Here is a 21,195-nt window from a genome sequence, read left to right as displayed (position 1 = left end):
CTATTCTACATGTACATGTACATGTACCAAGCTACTGTCAGATGATAAAACCAACTATATTCTACATGTACCAAGCTACTGTCAGATGATAAAACCAACTATATTCTACATGTACCAAGCTACTGTCAGATGATAAAACCACCTCTATTCTACATGTACATGTACCAAGCTACTGTCAGATGATAAAACCAACTATATTCTACATGTACCAAGCTACTGTCAGATGATAAAACCAACTCTATTCTACATGTACCAAGCTACTGTCAGATGATAAAACCACCTCTATTCTACATGTACATGTACCAAGCTACTGTCAGATGATAAAACCAACTATATTCTACATGTACCAAGCTACTGTCAGATGATAAAACCAACTATATTCTACATGTACCAAGCTACTGTCAGATGATAAAACCAACTCTATTCTACATGTACCAAGCTACTGTCAGATGATAAAACCAACTCTATTCTACATGTACCAAGCTACTGTCAGATGATAAAACCAACTATATTCTACATGTACCAAGCTACTGTCAGATGATAAAACCAACTCTATTCTACATGTACCAAGCTACTGTCAGATGATAAAACCAACTCTATTCTACATGTACCAAGCTACTGTCAGATGACAACTATATTCTACATGCTTCACAACCCTTCTTACCTGTTTCCATTAAAATCTGGCTGCACAAACGGAAAGCAGTTGGTCATGTAAGTAGGTATTGTTTGTAAGGGTGGTATCGGAGGGCCATAATTACGAGGTATAAATACTGCTGCATTCGCTGATAAACCAGCTGCATGACCATTTCCCTGCAAAAAACAAAGATGATAACTTTTTATAATATAACAAGCATTCTGAGAGTATTGCATGGCAATACATAGTCCTCTACCGGTTAAAAATTCATTATACTGGAACAAAATGCTAACTTGTTCTATAACTTGTCATGGTGTAAACAAAAAGTAAATATCATGTCAATATCTTCAAGCATGACTAAAAACAGTGTGGAAAACTGAATATATGAGAGAAATTTTTCAAGTCCAAGGATCATAACTCTGCACAAAATTATCAGACTGAAACATAAATTTGAACTTGATCTGTAACTTGTCATGATATAACTATATACCAATTGTCAATTAATATCTTCAATCATGATGAAAAAAAGTGTGGAAAGCCTATAACACTCTAACATTAGATATGATGTAATACAATGTATATCTATTTTCGAATTACAATCAAATATAATTAAAAGTTCCAAATATTTTTTTCTTTCATTTGTCACAAACTAATCATGCTAATATAGATTTGTAACTTATCTATAAAATGTCAACAACTTTTATCTACACAATCATGACAATGTAATGTAATGAAATATATACTTTAATAAAAATAGATTATTATCTAATTAAAGGATTTCACTTAATAAAAAAAAAATATATATATATATATACATGTAGCATTCAGAAAATTAGTTTAGGCCAATTAAAATTAATTGATAGATTTTCATCCCCGCCCGCCCCTCTGAAAACGTTCCGCCCCAATTTTTTTTATTTTGAAAAATTTACGATTTCCGGATTTTGTTCATTTTTGTTACCGGTAACTGTCGATAATTTCGTTTCATTAATAACATCCTGTTTCAAATTTTGGTTTTTGCATTTCTTTGTATGTTTGATTCGTTATACATGTATATACATGATAGAACCTTATTATTACACTTGCATATATGAAGAACACGTCACAAGAGCGTTTCATATCTAATAAAAAATAAAAAATAAAATCCTCCCACCCACCCCATTTTTTTCAAAAATTTGGATGAAAATCTACTAATTAAATTTACTTGGCCTTATACAAAATAACATATAAACCTGCCACAAAATTCCTCAAACAATTTACCAAAGAATGTCTTTTAAAAAATGAGTTGTCTCCCTTTGTACAGATATATGGTTTAACATAGTACTTAACATTAGTTATGGATTTTTTTTATGGACCATAACTCTAGACTTAATCATCAGACCGGAACAAAATTCGAACTTGATCTATAACTTGTCATTATAAAACTATATACCAAATATCAAATCAATATCTTCAAGAACGAAGAAAAAAAGTGTGGAAATCTGAGTTGCCGGACTGACAGATGGACAGACGGACGGACAGACAGACAGAGTGCAAACCTAAAGTCTCCTTCGACTTCGTCGGTAGGGGACTAATAAAAAGGTATTTTCTGACAATAAATATGGTTCTTGTAATTATGCAAAAGGTAGACAACTCTATCTAAATAATAGTTGGCCATGTTTTTATACACAAAACATGCAAAACATAACTTGAGGCTCTAAAGAGCCTTTGGCGCTCACCTCCATTTTCAACAATGGCCACTTTTTAGTAAAATATCATCATCAAAGGGGAATAACTCTATAAAGAGTTAACTGACAAAGAATGACAGACGCCAAATGATGTTGACAGCTCACATTGGCCTTTTGGTTCAGGTGAGCTAAAAATGGCATTTCTGAAGCTAAAATGCAATTTTGATAATTGACAAATTAGTAAAGATACAAATACTGTGAAATTATTACATGCATTTATTATTGCGATTTCTGAAGAATGGACGAAAATGTGATTAATTATTGTGATTTCAGGAAACTCTGCATACAGATACAGTACAAGATATCAGAATGTGAGTTCTTATTATTGCAATATTCACCCAGACGCATAATTCGCATTAATAAAAATCGCAATAATTTCTGAATTTACAGTACTCAAAATCATCAATATAACTGGTACCTGACCATGTTGACCATATTAAATATGGCTTTGGGAAACAACAATGGTCTTTCAGGGTTAGTTTTCTCATTTGAATTGTTTTACTGTTGTCTTTTTTTGGGGCCGCCTTTTATAGGTGACTATATAGTATGGGTTTTTGCTCATGATTGAAGGCCTTGCGCAAATACTTAAGATCTTTGCGCAATCAGTTTCTTTGTTGAATTAATGAAATGAAACATTGAACTCCAATCAAAAATTATGAGCTAACCTGGGAAAAATCACTAAAGGCATGTTTTTACATCTCAAAACGAGAGTTTTTGTGGGATTGTAAAAAAAAAATTACTTATACAAGTGAATTTTTTGAGAAAATTAAGGGGAGATTATTCAAACATTATAATTAACTTATATAAATATAAGTATATTTTTTTTACTTCTTCAAGTAAATAAATATTACTTGTACAGGAAGTACCCCTGACTGTATGTTCAAACCCACAACCTCAAAAAAAAAAATAATATGCAAAATAAATTTATCTATTAGTGTAAATTATGCACTCGACAGCGACTAGAAAGACGCATATTTTTGTAACAGTGTTCTCCTTTACCAATGTTTAAATGAATAGGGTTTTTGAAAACTTAAATTGACAAATAGATAGGGTTTTTGGTATCAGGTCGTTCCGGCCCCAAGTCGATCTGTTCCAAGTCGATCCGGCCCATAATAAACAAGAGTGCACACGCTGAAATGTCTCGCCTTCTTTACTAATCATTGATATTATGTTGATAGTCCTAAATATAAAGCTTTACTACAACTATCACATACACTTAACATGATCCAAGAAAATGAGGTCAAGGTCATATAAACCAAACAAGAAATACATGTACACCTAACAATCATTCAATACACTAAATATAGTTGACCTATTGTTTATAGTTTCTAAGATACAGACTTAACCAAGAAAACTAAACATTGACCAATGAACAAAGAAAATGAGGTCAAGGTCAGATGAACAATGCCAGGCAGACATGTACTACAGCTTGCAATCCTTCCATACAACAAATATAGTTGACCTATTGCTTATAGTATTAGAAAAACAGACCAAAACACAAAAACTTAACACTGAGCAATGAACTGTGAAAATGAGGTCAAGGTCAAATAAAACCTGCAAGACTGACAGGTACATCATAAAATATTTCCATACACCAAATATAGATGACCTATTGCATATAGTATTAGAAAAAAAGACCAAAACTCAAAAACTTAACTTTGACCACTGAACCATGAAAATGAGGTCAAGGTCAGAAGACACCTGCCAGCTAGACATGTACACCTTACAATCAGTCCATACACCAAATATAGTAGACCTATGGCATACAGTATAAGAAAAACAGACCAAAACACAAAAACTTAACTATAACCACTGAACCATGAAAATGAGGTCAAGGTCAGATGACACCTGCCAGTTGGACATGTACACCTTACAGTCCTTCCATACACCGAATATACTAGACCTATTGCTTATAGTATCTGAGATATGGACTTGACCACCAAAACTTAACCTTGTTCATTGATCCATGAAATGAGGTCGAGGTCAAGTGAAAACTGTGTGACGGGCATGAGGACCTTGCAAGGTACGCACATACCAAATATAGTTGAACTATTGCATATAGTATTAGAAAAAAAGACCAAAACTCAAAAACTTAACTTTGACCACTGAACCATGAAAATGAGGTCAAGGTCAGATGACACCTGCCCACTAGACATGTACACCTTACAATCATTCCATACACCAAATATAGTAGACCTATGGCATACTGTATAAGAAAAACAGACTAAAACACAAAAACTTAACTATAACCACTGAACCATGAAAATGAGGTCAAGGTCAGATGACACCTGCCAGTTGGACATGTACACCTTACAGTCCTTCCATACACCGAATATACTAGACCTATTGCTTATAGTATCTGAGATATGGACTTGACCACCAAAACTTAACCTTGTTCACTGATCCATGAAATGAGGTCGAGGTCAAGTGAAAACTGTCTGACGGGCATGAGTACCTTGCAAGGTACGCACATACCAAATATAGTTATCCTATTACTTATAATAAGAGAGAATCTAACATTACAAAAAATCTGAACTTTTTTTTCAAGTAGTCACTGAACCATGAAAATGAGGTCAAGGACATTGGACATGTGACTGACGGAAACTTCGTAACATGAGGCATCCATATACAAAGTATGAAGCATCCAGACCTTCCACCTTCTAAAATATAAAGCTTTTAAGAAGTTAGCTAACGCCGCCGCCGCCGTAGCCGCCGCCGCCGCCGCCGGATCACTATCCCTATGTCGAGCTTTCTGCGACAAAAGTCGCAGGCTCGACAATAAATCATAATTTATATCAAGGATTTATATAGTAATAATATAGTAATCTTAACTTTAAATCCTTGTTTATATCAATATTGGAGGATTTGGTGACATATTTGATTCAGGGTAAATGGAATTTGCACAAAGTATCGATAATTAATGACTGCGGGTAAGTGAAGTATGCCTTATATTGGAGGAACATTCAGATGATTTATTTTAAATCGATACAAAAAGGAGTATAATAAGTACTGTTTTTAAAGCAGCATCATCGTGTAGGGTAAACATGGGGAAGTTCGGACATTTTCCTAAATTATCTCATATGCATTTTAATTAGAATTTGTTTAGTAGCATGCATATACGAATGCATTAATAATATGAATATATAAGATTGGTACTTTTTTATTCTTATGTGCAGGAACAATCCCATACCTGCCAACTTTCATGATTTAGGCGTGTACTACACGATTTTGACCCCTTGTCACAATTGCACGATCGTGATCATGAAAAAACCTTTAAAACACGATTTTGTGAAAATCTACACGAAAAATATGATTGTTCCCAATTTTGAACTGTTCCCAAGGGAAGACAATCGTGATCAGCCAATCAAAGTCTGTGTTTCACATGATCAAATTAATAAGCCAATCAAAAACGTTTTCTGTCAAGATTATTGGGACATGCTAGATTTTGAACTTGTGTTGTATTCCTCTGTGTGTTAGTCAGATTTGTAAAATTGTGAACATGGCAGGTGAATTTTCATCTGTAAGGAGGTTCCTACTCAGCTTAAGAATAAAAGCAGGGCTGATTGACAAAAAATTCAATGATCAGGGCTCGACAATAACGCTTGTCCGATTGTCCGGTACCAGAGGAAAAAAAGGTCGGACAAGTAAAAGCTATATTAAGCTTGTCCGACGGGACAAGTTAAATTATTATGCAGAAAATAAATTTAATCCAACTTCTCTTACTGATCCGATGCTGCGCTTTGTAGATAAGGTAACTTTACAAGACAGTTCCTCACCAGCTCGAAACGATTCGGCTCCAAGTTTAATAGACAGTTTGGCACCGTAGGAGACATATTTAATAGACAGTTTGGCAACGCAGGAGACAGGAGATCAAAAACCTAACTTTGACCACTGAGGCACTAAACCATGAAAACGAGGTCAAGGTCAGATGACACCTGCCAGCTAGACATGTACACCTTACAATCATTCCATACACCAAATATAGTAGACCTATTGCATACAGTATAAGAAAAACAGACCAAAACACAAAAACTTAACTATAACCACTGAACCATGAAAATGAGGTCAAGGTCAGATGACACCTGCCAGTTGGACATGTACACCTCACAGTCCTTCCATACACCGAATATACTAGACCTATTGCTTATAGTATCTGAGATATGGACTTGACCACCAAAACTTAACCTTGTTCACTGATCCATGAAATGAGGTCGAGGTCAAGTGAAAACTGTCTGACGGGCATGAGGACCTTGCAAGGTACGCACATACCAAATATAGTTATCCTACTACTTATAATAAGAGAGAATTTAACATTACAAAAAATGTTAACTTTTTTTCAAGTAGTCACTGAACCATGAAAATGAGGTCAAGGACATTGGACATGTGACTGACAGAAACTTCTTAACATGAGGCATCCATATACAAAGAATGAAGCATCCAGGTCTTCCACCTTCTAAAATATAAAGCTTTTAAGAAGTTAGCTAACGCCGCCGCCGGATAACTATCCCTATGTTGAGCTTTCTGCAACAAAAGTCGCAGGCTCGACAAAAACCATACCGTAATTTTTTTAACAAGAATATATCTTAAATAAAAATGAAGAAATTATTTACCATAAAATTCCCAAATCATATTTGATCATATATAGAAGAAAAAACAATACTTGCAATACGGTGACTTATAGTTATTAATTTCTGTGTCATTTGGTCTCTTGCAGAGAGTTGTATCATTGGCAATCATACCTCATCTTCTTTTTTTTTATTGATTGAATTTGAATAAACTTTTTTCCACTTAAAAAACCAGGATACAAATCAAATGAGTGGAAATTGACAGGCCTATCAGCATGATCAGACGGTGCCTCATGTGTAGAGTCTGATGAGACTTTGGCATTGATGAAATCTAGAACATAAGTCCTGTGACATGACTAGATTCAGTTGTTCTCGACTCATATTTTTAAAAGGTATTTCAAAAGATATAAATCAAATTCTGTTCTATTGTTTTAATTCATTTTGTTCCTTGAATCAACTTAAAATGCAAAAAAGGTTATTATTAAGATTTTTGTTGGACAAGTTACAATTTCATTCGGACAAGTAAGTTTTGGTATGTACTTGTCCTACTGGACAAGTTGGAAAAAAAGTTATTGTAGAGGACTGATGATGCAGTACTACCATAAAGATAATAAATAGTAGTTTATTCACTAACTTATTGACATTACACTTGCTGTAACATATCATATACTACAGTTGTCATTTTTTTATTAAATTAAATTACCAAATCATTTAAAGTACAATGTTCTATTCTTTATTTTTCACAAGGACCAAATAAATGTCCTTCTTCTTTGTGCATAATTTTAAATTGGAAAAGTCAACAATCATTTAATATTCTTACACAAGAAAATATATCCTGGTATTCTAGCTACATGTTTATCTTTTCTACTGATATAATAACTAGAATCATGCAAATAAACAGAAGAAAAAGGCTTGTAAGCTCATAATACAAATATGACACTTTTTCTAGACCACAAACCAGCAGGAGCAAAAAAAGTCGCAAAGAATTGTAACCTTTGAAATTGATGTCGCGCACTAATACCCCCATGGGGATTTTCAAAGTTGGCAGGTATGCAATCCCGCTGGAGATTCAGCTCGCAGGGAAGCAGACCACAGCTTGTTGTAGTTTGAGAACTGATTTAAACAGAGACGATGAAATTTATGTATTACAATTCATATATGTCATGTATGTATATATTTATAAATTGGGGCTGAATAAGACTCTAAATATGGGGCTGGATCGACACGAAAGCGGGTTTTTTTAATGTTTTTGTTGCGTAATCACACAGAGATGCAGCTTATCAAATTTATCATGTAACAGCACACATTTTGTACCAGTTAAATCAAAGGCTATCATTCATATTTTATTTTGAATTCTTAGGAATTTAGGAACATTTTATTTATTTCTTCCTGTTCAGCTGTTGTTTTTATTTTCGTTTTTTTTTTTTTTTTTATTACAAAATTTTATAGTCTGCAAGACCAGTACTTTCTTCCATTTTAACTGTACAGTGCAACAAGAGATTTATAGGATTTTTCTATTTGAATTGGTGAAAACTTTACTTATTTCTCAAATTAACAGATCATGGCACTGCTTCATCAGGTGATTTGTGCCAAATATTTTTGTGGGCCAAGAGATAATGATAGCATTACGCAATGTTATTTTTATATAGCTTTCACGTTGGGACCAACCTGGGGGTCCATGGTAAAGTTTACAGATTGTGCCATGGAATTTCAATCTTTTTATGTGTTGTAATTTTCTTCATTGTCACGATGGAACAGTTTTGCCGAATCTGTGCATTCCTACGTTGCAAAAGTTGTCGTTCATTAGCGGAAGTTGTAAGGAGGCGTGTATCACGTGACAAAATTTTTCCTAAAATGTAAATAAACAAACCCATGTGCGTATAAAAGAGTAAACAAACGTGTCATATTGATTTGTTATTTAAATGGCTCGATTAGATTCGTGACTTTAATTGAATAGATTGATGCTATATTTGTATGCAATACTACTAAAGGGGTCTTTAACGACCTTGACTACCCATGATGTAAGCAATGCATCACATTACTGTTTTAATAATGGTGAAGGAAAAAAGGGGAACCTGGTAAGGGGGAGTCTAAAGTTAAAAATTTTTTTATATACTCCAGACCACACTTGTGCTGCTCCTGGCGATTAATTTTTTGGGAATAGTAATCTGGACTTTAATGATATAATCCATTTTAGCATTGAGTTTGTTAAACCAAACGTGGCAAAACTTGATTGCTCCTCGGACTATTAAACTATTATGTCCCAGACTGCACTGAAAAACTATCTCATCAGGCCATATGTAGACAGGATATCTTTGTTTTTTTAATGTTGCTTGCTCAACCCAAAATAGAGCGGACAACTGTCATTTAGAGTTCCCCTACAAAATACTTTTGAAAGCAAAAAAAAAAAATATCCTTTTAACGAATGATGCTAGAAACAGCTTTTTATAGTGCAAATAACTTTAAATCTGGGACTATTATATTATTATACTAGTATAATTGTCCCAGTTTAAATCCAGCAAAATTGCATTCATTTTTTCAAAAGATTCTATTTAATACGTATAAACATGATCAAGCTGTGCCTTTTCAGATAAAAAAAACTGTGCTAACGTGTCTTTCTCCTTAGAACTGTTCCCATGTCAAGTTAAATCCTAGCTACATCATTGTTTACATCCCGAGTGGCAAATATTACCGCTTTATTAATTGATATTAGAGAATATATTTAAGAACAAAATTAGGGACAAAGTGTTTGTTCTGCACGATAGGTCGAATGGGATACTTGAAGGGCGGAAACGTTGTTGTAAAAATTGATTATTGAACTTGCAGAGAGTGCGGCAAGGTACACGAAGCCGTTCATGGAGATATGCGATCTCTGAACATTTTAAGCTATACATGCATGCACTGAAAGAAACACACTATATTAGTGTTCAAGAAGACTCGGAAGATCAAAGATAAAGTCATTTTTAAAAGTGTAGTAAACAGTTGTGTTGTAGCTGGTGCAAATGAAGAGCCGCCACCCAGCTGTATTATGCTAAATTTATACGTCAATAGTCTTTTTAAAATTACATGTACAGTATTTAAAATGCTATGCGTATGTAATAACATGTATAACCTATAGGTGTTTAATTTTATTTTTGCACCATTGTACTAGCTGATTTAATGCTCTGCTTAATTTTTAGATTTGCACGTTTATGATGTTAGTGAAATGAATATTTTTGTAATTATTCTGTTTTTCTTATGAAATCGTTTTTTAAACTATTAAATAAAAATGACACAACCTGGAATTAAACTATGTTGAACTCTTTTACCAAAATCTTTGATATTCCTTTTGAGTAAAAGATTTTAGTGGAATGTATTAGCTGTTTCTTAATTATGTGCAGGTTTTATGGCTTTCATTCGGTTAACATTTAATCGAGCCAACGGGTATATTAGACCTGGGTCCATTGGACGAATCAACCTTCTTTGGCGGAAAATGATGTATCGCAACGTTGCTACTAATCAATGCTGTTACCCGTACTGGTAGCGTGTTCGCCTCGAGTGCAGGGGGACGTGGGAACGATCACCGTCCAGGTCATCTCAAGATTTTAAAATTGGTACTTACTGCTTTTCTTTTCGCACGTAGTATTCAAGAGGACAAACAAAAACTTGATTAACGTGGAGTCAGACTATATTTGTCCAGGAAGGGTGACATGTCTTCTTGTGTATTGTTACCTTGTGAACTATCACAACACAGATCCGACTAGGCGTCAGTGACGGTCAAGTCCAAATGAGGTTTCATATTCGTATCACAGTAACATGTTCTCGTACTGAATATATGTATTGAATTTGCCACTGGACGTTAAACCACTGGTCATTATACTATTATCGGAAAGTAAACATCAGTACGTTGATGGTATCTGTAACCGAAGAAGTACTTATTTTATGCTGCGTTCACACGTAATTCGAATTCGATTCGCATTAACTGATTCGAATTAGTTTAATTCGCATTCGAATCGTTTTACGTCCAAACGTTAATTCTAATTCGAATTGCAATACGCGTCAAAGTTTGCTAGTTACTGTCCGAACGACGTTAACTTTTAATTCGTATCAACAAAACGGATTTCTAATGCGATTTGGTTAATGCGAATTAGCCACTTCGAATCAATTCGAATTAAAAAGGAAGAGTGTGTGAACGCGATAAGCGAATTCGATTCGCATTCGTTTCGAATTCAATTCGAATTAAATGTACGTGTGAACTAGGCATTAGGGACAAGTTCACAATTTGACATGGATCAAGATAACAATGTTCATGTCATTTGGTTATGCCACTTGATCCAGGACTTAAATAAAGGATCTTATTCTCATCGTATGAATTTCAACTTTTGCCTTGGACCAATGTATTAAGCACAACCTTTAAAGTTTACCCCCCAAATATCACGGCCGTCACTCGGCTAACCGAGAGATTGGTCGGTTAATCTATATTGAGTATGCGGCTATATCGGCGGTTGGTCTGTTAATTGGGTTGGCTAAAGTCTGTTAATCAGGTGTTATTGAGAAAATACTTGCAAGTTCAGTATGTTTCATTGTATAACTTTTTAAATATACTTTTTATCATAAAAATTATTCATGTCTGACAAAACAATTCAATGTACTGAATCCAGTGGTGTAATTATTTTTTTTCTAGCTTCGATAAACAATCAATAAAATGAAAAGGCGGGTTACTCATCAATAAATTTATACACATTTTACACACACAAAATGTACACAAAATGACAACTTGGCTGAATTTACTTGCATGCAATATTTTGAACATCGAAAAAAGACAGGCATTATGTTTGATAACCATATTAATATCATTGTGTGAAAAATCTACACGAAAATCTGTATTTTGGTGATATTAATCAATTTTTATTAAAAACCTGGTCTGTTAATGGGTCGGATGTATAAAACCCGGTCTGTTATTTGGTCTGTTAAGAGTTATGAATGGCAATGAAAATATAATTTGATTGCTTTATGGGGAGTTATCGGATCAAATGGGTAGGCTCAAGACGAGTGGCTAAAATATACGGAAACAACACATGAACAATGAAACATAAATTTAGAGAATGGAAATTGGAAATTGATAAAAATGGTTTCAAAAAGTGTAATATTAAAGTAATATTAATTTCATTCAAGAATGGTCGCATATATCATGTGAATTCTGTTTCGTTGTTATGAATGACACCAATTTGTCATCTACATTGGTAACCAGTATATACATCATTTTTATAGTTCGTTCTTATGTTGTACTGTTATACCACTGTCCCAGGTTAGGGGAGGGTTGGGATCCCGCTAACATGTTTAACCCCGCCACATTATGTATGTATGTGCCTGTCCCAAGTCAGGAGCCTGTAAATCAGTGGTTGTCGTTTGTTTATGTGTTACATATTTGTTTTTCGTTCATTTTTTTTTATATATAAATAAGTCCGTTTGTTTTCTCGTTTGAATTGTTTTACATTGTCATTTCGGGGCCTTTTATAGCTGACTATGCGGTATGGGCTTTGCTCATTGTTTGAAGGCCGTACGGTGACCTATAGTTGTTAATTTCTGTGTCATTTTGGTCTCTTGTTGAGAGTTGTCTCATTGGCAATCATACCACATCTGCTTTTTTATATCAGAGATAAACGTCGTAATGTAACTAAATTAAACATCAGTAAGTAAAATATATTGCGATGCTTAAATATAAAGAATAGAGAAAGAATAATGAGAAAAATAATTAAAATGTAGAGAAAAGTGACATAACAATTTAAAGAATACAGAAATAAACAACACCCCCAATCCGGACCCTCATGGTATACACGAGAATCTGGATGGAGACGCAGAATATAGAATAATAGATAAGGACAGTAAAGAGTGATGCATTGCTAAAAAAGAGAGAAAAATAACAATTGTTTATGAATACAGACATGAAACACCCCTTTTTACTATTTAGACCCTCCAAGATGATTGTTAAAACAATTTTGGCATTTATTCCACATCTCCTTATTTTTAAATTAATAGTATAGACAACGATACCTATATAGATGCTTTGCAATTTTTTTTACTGTATATTACTTTATGTTATTTGAGACTGGAGTCCGATAAACATTGGCCTCCTGTCAACCGCTGAATCTGATAGCTCAGTAAATATTGTAAAGTGCAAACAAAACAAAATTTCAGGGGGAGGGGGTGGTTGAAACAGTAACGGATTGCGATGTACTCAAATTGGTGACAAATGCTAGAATTTTACAAGCGCACAACTGCAGTTCTCTTCTGCACTTATGTAGAAAGGAACTAAACGGAATAAAATGAATTAAAACTTAAGAAAATCAAATGTAGCTGCATTCGCTTCTTTCCATTTACTTCTTTAGAATGTTTTGTAAACAACATATGATTAAGTAATAGAACAAAAGAACCAATTGGATGATGCTGACGAATAAGGTTTTAACGTCCAGTGGCAAATATCATGTCCATATGAGAACGACAACACGTTATATGTACCCGGTGTTGTATAAGATAGACACTTTCAGTCGGGTTTTTGAACGTGCTTCTTTGAACAGACACAAAAATCAAGGCTGATTGAAAACGTTAATAATAAATTCATGCATATTCCAGCGGCCAATCCATATCACGCTATATTGCAGTGACACACCTTTCAATAAAATGCAAAGAAAGTCAAAATAAAAATGCTCTTACTACAAGGATACTGTTGCACCGTATTGTATTTTTTTTTACTCAAGTACATCTCATTGTTAACTTTTTTAATGGGAAATTATAAAGGTAGCAAAACTATTGTCGTGGCTAAATAACTCTTAACTGACACAATTTTAATTGTCCAACCCATTAACAGACTTTATTCCCGTAATAGTCACTAAAACGTGGTATTACTCACGTTATATTACAATTATGAAATATTTACTAATGTCAATTTATTTTTTAGAACCAAAGTACTATTTTGTGTCCTTTAAATGATATCTAAAATTGTTTGTTTCGCCTTTTATTAAAACAATTGCTATGCGTATAAGCATAAATACCACATACTTGCGCGACGCCTTTTAGTTTTACTGAAGTTTGCGCAGACTATGAAATGTTTTTACAAGTGGAAAATAGATATCATTTTGTCAGACACTTTTCTTTTTTTTATTTGGTTCTTATAATATGCCAAAAATCTGTATATTTAACAGAGTTGAACATTTAAATTGTGCGTTTTACTCTTAACAGACGTATAACCGACCCGATTAACAGACCAACCGCCCATATAGCCACATACTCAATATAGATTAACCGACCAATCTCTCGGTTAGCCGAGTGTCGGCCGTGAATATGCAATTTGTCCGTTGCAAAATCAACAGAAAAATAAAGACCGTGTCATTTTTACGATTATTTTTTAAATTAAATTTATGCACTGACATGACTGATATTCCTATTTTGTACGTTTTGCATCGTTGAACAATGCATATATACTAATATCAGCTCAAGTTGATTTCAATATAAAAATTCAACGGAGGATCGATGTGGCATGAATGCTAATGAGACATAACTCTCTAAAATAAAGTGACCGTACGGCCATCAACAATGAGGAAAACCCGCACCGCATAGCAAGTTATAAAAGGCCTCGAAATGACAAATTTTGAAACAATTCAAACGAGAAAACTAACGGCCTGGTTTATGTTCATGGTCCTTTTATGGGAAGATAGTCTGGAAAAAATCATAATCATTTATTATAATTTCATTTGAAATCAATCTGAATATGTTGCACACATTGTCATATTTAAATCCTACGGAAATATTTGCTTTATATATATGTTAAAAGCATCTGGATGTAAAGTGCTATTGATAGAAAAATCCAATAGCCTTCACGACTTCTTATTTAGGAAAATCAGACTAGCGTGGAAAAGTGTTCAGTTGGACGTCATATTTCAGGCCCGTGGCCAACAGTTTACAAGGAGTTGGTTACCTGTCCTTGCGGTAGGGGTCTGTTGGTAAAATCATGCAGTGCAAAATCCCGCATTTTGACGGTTTTTCGAAACATGATTTTCACACGATTTTCAGTTACTTTCTAAACCACAGATCGTCTTTAATATTATTTAACGGTTTTTAAGAGGATGTTATACGAACCTAGTTATGAGTGTGATGATGTATTATAGGATTATCGTATTTCCTCTATACTTCAACTTAAACTTAAGGGATCGACATTCAATTACTCTAAGAAGCTTGAATGTTTATATGAGGGTCTGGATGGGATTAACAGAAGTGAGAAATAGACAAAAGATGCTGAATAAAGGGCAATGAAATGAAGAATAGAGAAAAATAGGCCAACAAAATAAAGAATAGAAAAAAAGGCCAAAAAAATAAAGAATAGAGAATAATGGGGCGCTGAAATGTAAAGAATAGAGAATAATGGGGCGCTGTAATGTAAAGAATAGAGAATAATGGGGCGCTGAAATGTAAAGAATAGAGGATAATGGGGCGCTGAAATGTAAAGAATAGAGGATAATGGGGCGCTGAAATGTAAAGAATAGAGGATAATGGGGCGCTGAAATGTAAAGTGAAATGTAAAGAATAGAGAATAATGGGGCGCTGAAATGTAAAGAATAGAGAATAATGGGGCGCTGAAATGTAAAGAATAGAGGATAATGGGGCGCTGAAATGTAAAGAATAGAGAATAATGGGGCGCTGAAATGTAAAGAATAGAGAATAATGGGGCGCTGAAATGTAAAGAATAGAGAATAATGGGGCGCTGAAATGTAAAGAATAGAGGATAATGGGGCGCTGAAATGTAAAGAATAGAGGATAATGGGGCGCTGAAATGTAAAGAATAGAGAATAATGGGGCGCAGAAATGTAAAGAATAGAGGATAATGGGGCGCTGAAATGTAAAGAATAGAGAATAATGGGGCGCTGAAATGTAAAGAATAGAGAATAATGGGGCGCTGAAATGTAAAGAATAGAGGATAATGGGGCGCTGAAATGTAAAGAATAGAGAATAATGGGGCGCTGAAATGTAATATAACCCGCATTTGTTTGCACCTGTCCTAAGTCAGGAATCTGATGTTCAGTAGTTGTCGTTTGTTGATGTGGTTCATAAGTGTTTCTCGTTTCTGAGATTACGATTATCGTTGTTTGCTGGTTCATCTTTTTTATTCACATGAGATTACGTTTGTCGTTGTTTGCTGGTTCATCTTTTTTATTCACATGAGATAACGTTTGTCGTTGTTTGCTGGTTCATTTTTTTTTATTCACATGAGATAACGTTTGTCGTTGTTTGCTGGTTCATCTTTTTTATTCACATGAGATTACGTTTGTCGTTGTTTGCTGGTTCATCTTTTTTATTCACATGAGATTACGTTTGTCGTTGTTTGCTGGTTCATCTTTTTTATTCACATGAGATTACGTTTGTCGTTGTTTGCTGGTTCATCTTTTTTATTCACACGAGATTACGTTTGTCGTTGTTTGCTGGTTCATCTTTTTTATTCACATGAGATTACGCTTATCGTTGTTTGCTGGTTCATCTTTTTTATTCACACGAGATAACGTTTGTCGTTGTTTGCTGGTTCATCTTTTTTATTCAACGTTTGTCGTTGTTTGCTGGTTCATCTTTTTTATTCACATGAGATTACGTTTGTCGTTGTTTGCTGGTTCATCTTTTTTATTCACATGAGATTACGCTTGTCGTTGTTTGCTGGTTCATCTTTTTTATTCACACGATATTACGTTTGTCGTTGTTTGCTGGTTCATCTTTTTTATTCACATGAGATTACGCTTGTCGTTGTTTGCTGGTTCATCTTTTTTATTCACACGAGATAACGTTTGTCGTTGTTTGCTGGTTCATCTTTTTTATTCACACGAGATTACGCTTGTCGTTGTTTGCTGGTTCATCTTTTTTATTCACATGAGATTACGCTTGTCGTTGTTTGCTGGTTCATCTTTTTTATTCACATGAGATTACGTTTGTCGTTGTTTGCTGGTTCATCTTTTTTATTCACATGAGATTACGTTTGTCGTTGTTTGCTGGTTCATCTTTTTTATTCACATGAGATTACGCTTGTCGTTGTTTGCTGGTTCATCTTTTTTATTCACATGAGATTACGTTTATCGTTGTTTGCTGGTTCATCTTTTTATTCACATAAGATTACGCTTGTCGTTGTTTGCTGGTTCATCTTTTTTATTCACATGAGATTACGTTTGTCGTTGTTTGCTGGTTCATCTTTTTTATTCACATGAGATTACGTTTGTCGTTGTTTGCTGGTTCATCTTTTTTATTCACATGAGATTACTTTTGTCGTTGTTTGCTGGTTCATCTTTCTTATTCACATGAGATAACGTTTGTCGTTGTTTGCTGGTTCATCTTTTTTAATCACATGAGATTACGTTTGTCGTTGTTTGCTGGTTCATCTTTTTTTATTCACATGAGATTACGTTTGTCGTTGTTTGCTGGTTCATCTTTTTTATTCACATGAGATTACGTTTGTCGTTGTTTCCTGTTTCAACTTTTTTTATTGACATGAGATTACGTTTAAGGTCAAGGAACAGTAATGAACAAGTTGAATCCATAGATTTAAAAAAAAAATATATGTTGTTGATACATAAATTTCTGTTTCAATGGTGTAAAATAAACATAAATGTACTGCTGTGTATTTGTTTATTCTACATTGGCTAGAGGTATAGGGGGAGGGTTGAGATCTCACTAAACATGTTTAACATTTTTGCACCTGTCCCAAGTCGGGAGCCTCTGGCCTTTGTTAGTCTTGTATGGTTTTTTTTTTAATTTTAGTTCATTTATATGTTTCGGAGTTTAGTGTGACGTCCATTTTCACTGAACTAATACACATTTGTGTTTAGGGGCAAGATGAAACCCGCCTCCGGGTGTGGGATTTTCTCCTTGCGTTGAAGACCCATTGGGGCCTTTTATAGCTGACTGTCCGGTATGGGCTTTGCTCATTGTTGAAGGCCGTACGGTGACCTATAGTTGTTAATTTCTGTGTCATTTGGTCTCTTGTGGAGAGTTGTCTCATTGGCAATCATACCACATGTTTTTTTTTTATATTGAGCTGTTTTCTGCTCTTTGGTCGGGTTGTTGTCTCTTTGACACATTCCCCATTTCCATTCTCAATTTTATATGGTCACCGACTTCGTTTTTGTTCTATTAACCAATCTATTACCTTGTTGGTAGTGAAGAAACGTTAACAAAATCGACGTTTTACGGCCTACAACCCGACGGACGACGTTACGCATATTTCGGCGTTTTGTGGTATTATTTTATTCACCTAGAGATCACCTCTTTCAACGATGTATACCGTAAAAACGAAGTTGATGACTTACATTAAAAACAGAAATTTATGTATCAATAACATATAGATTAAAAGAAAAATCTTTGGAAATTTTATGATTTTAAGACAAATTTAAAAACATTTTCGCCGATTTTATGTGCTTTCTATACAAATGTTTATCGATTTTGAAAGAATTCAATCAGTGATATTTTAGATAATAAAAAAGATAAATGTATAAATGCATTATTTTTTCGATTGTCAGTTCATATAGATGACCGAGCCAAAGTTGTATGCAAAATTTTACCAAAATCTGTAACACAGCCCATGTACTGTAGCCTGACCCTTAGAGGGAATTTTATGCTCACAAAAAAGGGAAAATATACCGAGAAAGCAATCAAACTGCAGACATTTAAGAGGGTCTGGATGGGTTTACAGAATACAGAATAATGGACCAAATATACAAAAAAATGGATAAAAAAATAAAGAATAGAGAAAAATAGGGCAAACAAATAAAGCATAGGGAATATAAATGGGGGTTTAAAAATATAAAGATAGAGAATATTCGGCAAAAAGTATAAAGTATAGAAAAAAAAAAATAACCTAAAAAATGAAGGAATACAGAAACGAAGGAACCACACCCATACCCTCAGAAAATACCTTTGTAAAAAATAAGTCGTTCAACACAACACAGAAAAGTAAGGATCGTCGAGCAACACACTGTGTGACCGAAATCGATATAATTTTGAGAGTATTTTTAGTAACATATATGATTCACAGGACTTTCTCAAGGATTTTTGTTATGAAAGAATATCGGTATTATGTGTGTAAACTAACGTGTGGCATGATTTATCTTACATTAGTATATGTTTAGTGAATGATTCATACAGTCGATCGGTAAGAATTATTAATCTCTCTCTCTCTCTGAATTATTCATACAGTAGATCGGAAAGATTTATTAATCTCTCTCTCTCTCTTTCTGAATTATTCATGCAGTAAATCGGAAAGATTTATTAATCTCTCTCTCTCTCTCTCTCTCTCTCTCTCTTTATAGCTAGACGTTACTAATCTTGTCATGCAATTATCTATTTGACTATAACATGTATAAGTAACACCTTCAAGTAACTAAGTGTAAGGTATAAGGAGTAGAATAGATATGTCTGAGAGTGCTATCATACAGCATCTCTGACACAGTCTGTACAATGTCCGTGTATTGCTCATTGTTGTTTTTCTTTGTTGGTTAGGAGGAGTTTGGTCTGTTGAGCTGATTCTCTGTTACCACTTTATATGTTTATGTATGTTGTTTATTTCGGTTAATATATAGTCTTGCGCTTTTTTGACGGTTTTTATGGACTTCCCCTTTTTTGGATTTACCTTGTAGTACGTCATAGGTTATCAATACAGTGTTGTGGGTCTCATTGGGGTCTAAGCGTGACGCGGGATTGCCGATTTTTTGTAAGCGTGACACGTGAAAGTCAAATTATTGTGCCGTGAAAACGGGAAATGATGTCTAGCGGGATACGGGAAATTACCAAAAAAATGAGAATTGCTTACGTACATAGTGTAAGCGGGATACGGGAATCTGACAAAACAGTAAGCGGGATGCGGGATCAGAACCCCCCAATGAGACCCCCAGTGTAGTGTTATTTATTATACATGGTTGACCCATATTGATTACAACTAGATAAACACATTAACACATATATAATACTATCGAGTAATCAGAACTTGTGTTTGTATGAATGAAGCATCAATGTGTTGTTAACTTTTCAGTTGAATAATTTCAAACTAATACAGTCACGTTATATGTATAATGTACAAACGGCCAATAAACTTTGGATACACTTGATGTTTGGTGTAACCACATTCATAACATGGACTAACACACGTCTTTTGTAAAACACTTAAAACATTATGATTTTACCTGACATGTACCTACACACGTCTTGTGTAAATACAGTATCATTTACCCGATATGGATTGTTCAGATTATCTTATCTATCAAAACAGATTCCAGTGTTACTAATGGTTTGTAGGCTATTTGTGAATATACTTTATAATCATTGTCATTCAATATGCATCCAATTTATGCGTTCTAATATATAGTTCATTTGGAATATAAATTGAGCAATTAGAACCTACAATTGCATCATATCTCCAAGGTAGGGGTATACTGGGTTACCTATGTCCATCCGTCGTTTCGTCCGTCCGCCCGTAACACATTTGTGTCTCATTTTTCTTAGCAACTACAAACTAAAGCTTCTTGATATTTGGTTCCAAGGTCCATATTGGTTTACTCTTTCAGATACATTTCTAGTGTGTTCTTTTTACATTGATTTCGGTAGAAGAAGTTTTTTCTCAGCAAATCAGAATATCATGATATTTAGTACATGTACCAAACTGCACATTGGTAATTAAGCTAAATCATGTATCAAATTTTCAGATCCGCCTTTTATTTACCTCCTGTTTGCCACATACATGTATGTTTTTTTCATTGATGTGCGTATTAAAAATTGTCGATGCATTTTCTTCAGCAACGACAATTGATAAGTTATACCTTGTGGCTCATTTTCCTCAGCTACCACCATTGATAATTAAGTTACACCTTGTGGCAAATTTTCATCAGCTACCACCATTGAAAAGTTATACCTTGTGGCTCATTTTCCTCGCTACCACCATTGATAAGTTATACCTTGTGACAAATTTTCCTCAGCGACCACCATTGATAAGTTATACTTGTGGCGCATTTTCAACAGCGACCACAATTGATAAGTCATACCTGTTGGCACATTTTCATTAGCAACCACAATTAATAAGTCATACCTGTTGGCACATTTTTATTAGCGACCACAATTGATAAGTTATACCTCGTGGCACATTTTCCTCAGCGACCACAGTTGATAAGTAATACCTTGTGGCACATTTTCTTCAGCGACTACAATTGATGTTATACCTTGTGGCACATTTTCCTAGGCGACCACATTTGATAAGCTTTATCTTGTGGCACAT

The 21,195-nt window shown here is 34.3% G+C and overlaps 2 protein-coding genes across 4 annotated transcripts in view; one reads left to right on the top strand and one right to left on the bottom strand.

Annotated features, from left to right (window-relative positions):
- LOC127732560 (selenocysteine insertion sequence-binding protein 2-like) overlaps window positions 1-8,756 on the bottom strand; it is a 57,794-nt gene extending 49,038 nt beyond the window's left edge. Inside the window, exons 1-2 of one of the 2 annotated variants that reach the window (XM_052241612.1) lie at window positions 8,592-8,756; window positions 665-810 (exon numbers count right to left, since the gene is read on the bottom strand). In XM_052241612.1, coding sequence (XP_052097572.1) covers window positions 665-810; window positions 8,592-8,627 — 182 coding nt within the window. In that variant the 5' untranslated portion in view covers window positions 8,628-8,756. The remainder of the gene's footprint in view (window positions 1-664; window positions 811-8,591) is intronic. The other variant, XM_052241611.1, reaches the window with a different exon arrangement.
- A 10,123-nt stretch (window positions 8,757-18,879) lies between these two features.
- LOC127732566 (uncharacterized) overlaps window positions 18,880-21,195 on the top strand; it is a 29,377-nt gene continuing 27,061 nt past the window's right edge. The window contains exon 1 of one of the 2 annotated variants that reach the window (XM_052241621.1): window positions 18,880-19,083. The gene's annotated coding sequence lies outside the window, so the exon portion shown is untranslated. The remainder of the gene's footprint in view (window positions 19,084-21,195) is intronic. The other variant, XM_052241619.1, reaches the window with a different exon arrangement.

Source organism: Mytilus californianus, unplaced genomic scaffold (genome assembly GCF_021869535.1).
Source record: "Mytilus californianus isolate M0D057914Y unplaced genomic scaffold, xbMytCali1.0.p SCAF_25, whole genome shotgun sequence".
In the NCBI taxonomy this organism is placed as follows: domain Eukaryota; kingdom Metazoa; phylum Mollusca; class Bivalvia; order Mytilida; family Mytilidae; genus Mytilus; species Mytilus californianus.
Note: the sequence above shows the minus strand (reverse complement) of the source record. Positions and strands in the feature narration are given on the sequence as shown.